The 1501-nt window shown below is 48.9% G+C and overlaps 1 protein-coding gene across 1 annotated transcript in view; it reads left to right on the plus strand.

Annotated features, from left to right (window-relative positions):
* Window positions 1–1501, plus strand: part of TRAP1 (TNF receptor-associated protein 1) — a 21897-nt gene that overhangs the window by 16162 nt on the left and 4234 nt on the right. The window contains exons 11-12 of the mRNA XM_009324794.1: window positions 71–140; window positions 1330–1477. Coding sequence (XP_009323069.1) covers window positions 71–140; window positions 1330–1477 — 218 coding nt within the window. The remainder of the gene's footprint in view (window positions 1–70; window positions 141–1329; window positions 1478–1501) is intronic.

Genomic DNA, 1501 nt, shown 5'->3' on the forward strand with positions numbered 1-1501 from the left:
GCGAGGGGCTGCTTTCCTGAGCCTGGCACTCGTGTTTGCCTCGCTGTTCAAGGGTTGCTCTGTGTTCCAGGTGTTGTGGACAGTGAGGATATACCCCTGAACCTCAGCAGGGAGCTGCTGCAGGAGAGTGCCCTTATCAGGTAAGGAAGAGGTAGATCCTGTGGACTGCTGAGGCTCTTCTGGCTTCTTGCTGGTTGAGGAGGGGATATTGTGGGATAGTTAGAAGGGCTTGGAGGGACCTGGCGGCGTAAGCTGCAACATTTCCATCGTTGAGAATTTCAGTAGTCTACAAAGTGAGTTCTCAGCCTTGCTGGTCACATCTGGAGATGTGGGAGCAGTGTCCTGTGTCATACAATCTGCTGCCACCTGCTTGGGCCATGAGCCCCTCGTGCCCTAGGCTGCCTTTCGGTATCTCTGGTCTACAGCAGTAACAGTGGATTTGCTATTGAAAGTGTCTGGTCTGCACCACCAAGTGGTTTGGAAAACAAAACCAAACAGTAAGTCAGCTGTCAGTACTAGGAAGCTGGGCTGTACTTTAGTGTCACCGTTATTTATGTGTAGATCTTCAAACAGCACCTTGTGCCTGTTGTCTCCAGACTTCCTTCAAGGCTCTGCTGTGCTCACACACACATTTGTCGAAAACTGAGTGCCAGTCAGCAGGGTTTTCATTTGGTGCTGAGGCCCAGTGAAGCTGACTGCCAGCAGGCCAGTCTCCTCTAAGAACCCATTAGATCTGGCTTTGGTTTTTCCTTACTTTTTGTCCTTCAAGTCCCCTCTCAAACATCTGCCATTGTTGGAACTGGAGGAAAGGATAAGAGTAGGCTCTCACTCCTTAGCATTGGCGCTGTTATCTTGTTAGGTTTGATGGCTAACTTCCTATTCTACAGCTGGCAAAATGCCTCACTATAGTCACCAAATTAACCCTGTCACTTCACAGTGGATTTTCAGGCCTTCAGAAAAGATTTCTCCAGTTGTAACCCTTTCATAGACGCTTCCTTCCCATGTTTGAGGGTAGCTGTGGGAGGGAGGCAGATGCCCTGTGCACGGTTGGTTATGTACTGCATCACTGGAGTTACTGGAGAGTTGAGCTTCAGCAGTACGTTTGTATCGCAGCCCTAACTATCTCTCCAGCTCAAGAGCTGCTCTTGACTGAGATACAAAGAACAGATGCAGAGCCATGAGGGAAAGGAGACGGTGGACCTAGGGTTTCTTCTTCATCCTCATATTTGCAAATGCATCACTAAAACACTGCACAGGAAGAGGGATCTTCACCTAAAATCTCTCGTCTTGGTCTAGCAGCGGTCTTTAAAAAGGCTTGTTCTGCTGCAGGAAGCTCCGAGATGTTTTGCAGAAGAGGTTGATCAAGTTCTTCATTGACCAGAGCAAGAAGGACCCTGAGAAATATGCCAAATTCTTTGAGGACTACGGGGTATTCATGAGAGAGGGGATTGTCACGATAGCAGAGCAGGATGTCAAGGTACCAGGAGTCCTGAAGCACTGC

The sequence above is a fragment of the Pygoscelis adeliae genome, unplaced genomic scaffold, assembly GCF_000699105.1.
Source record: "Pygoscelis adeliae isolate BGI_AS28 unplaced genomic scaffold, ASM69910v1 Scaffold85, whole genome shotgun sequence".
NCBI lineage: Eukaryota > Metazoa > Chordata > Aves > Sphenisciformes > Spheniscidae > Pygoscelis > Pygoscelis adeliae.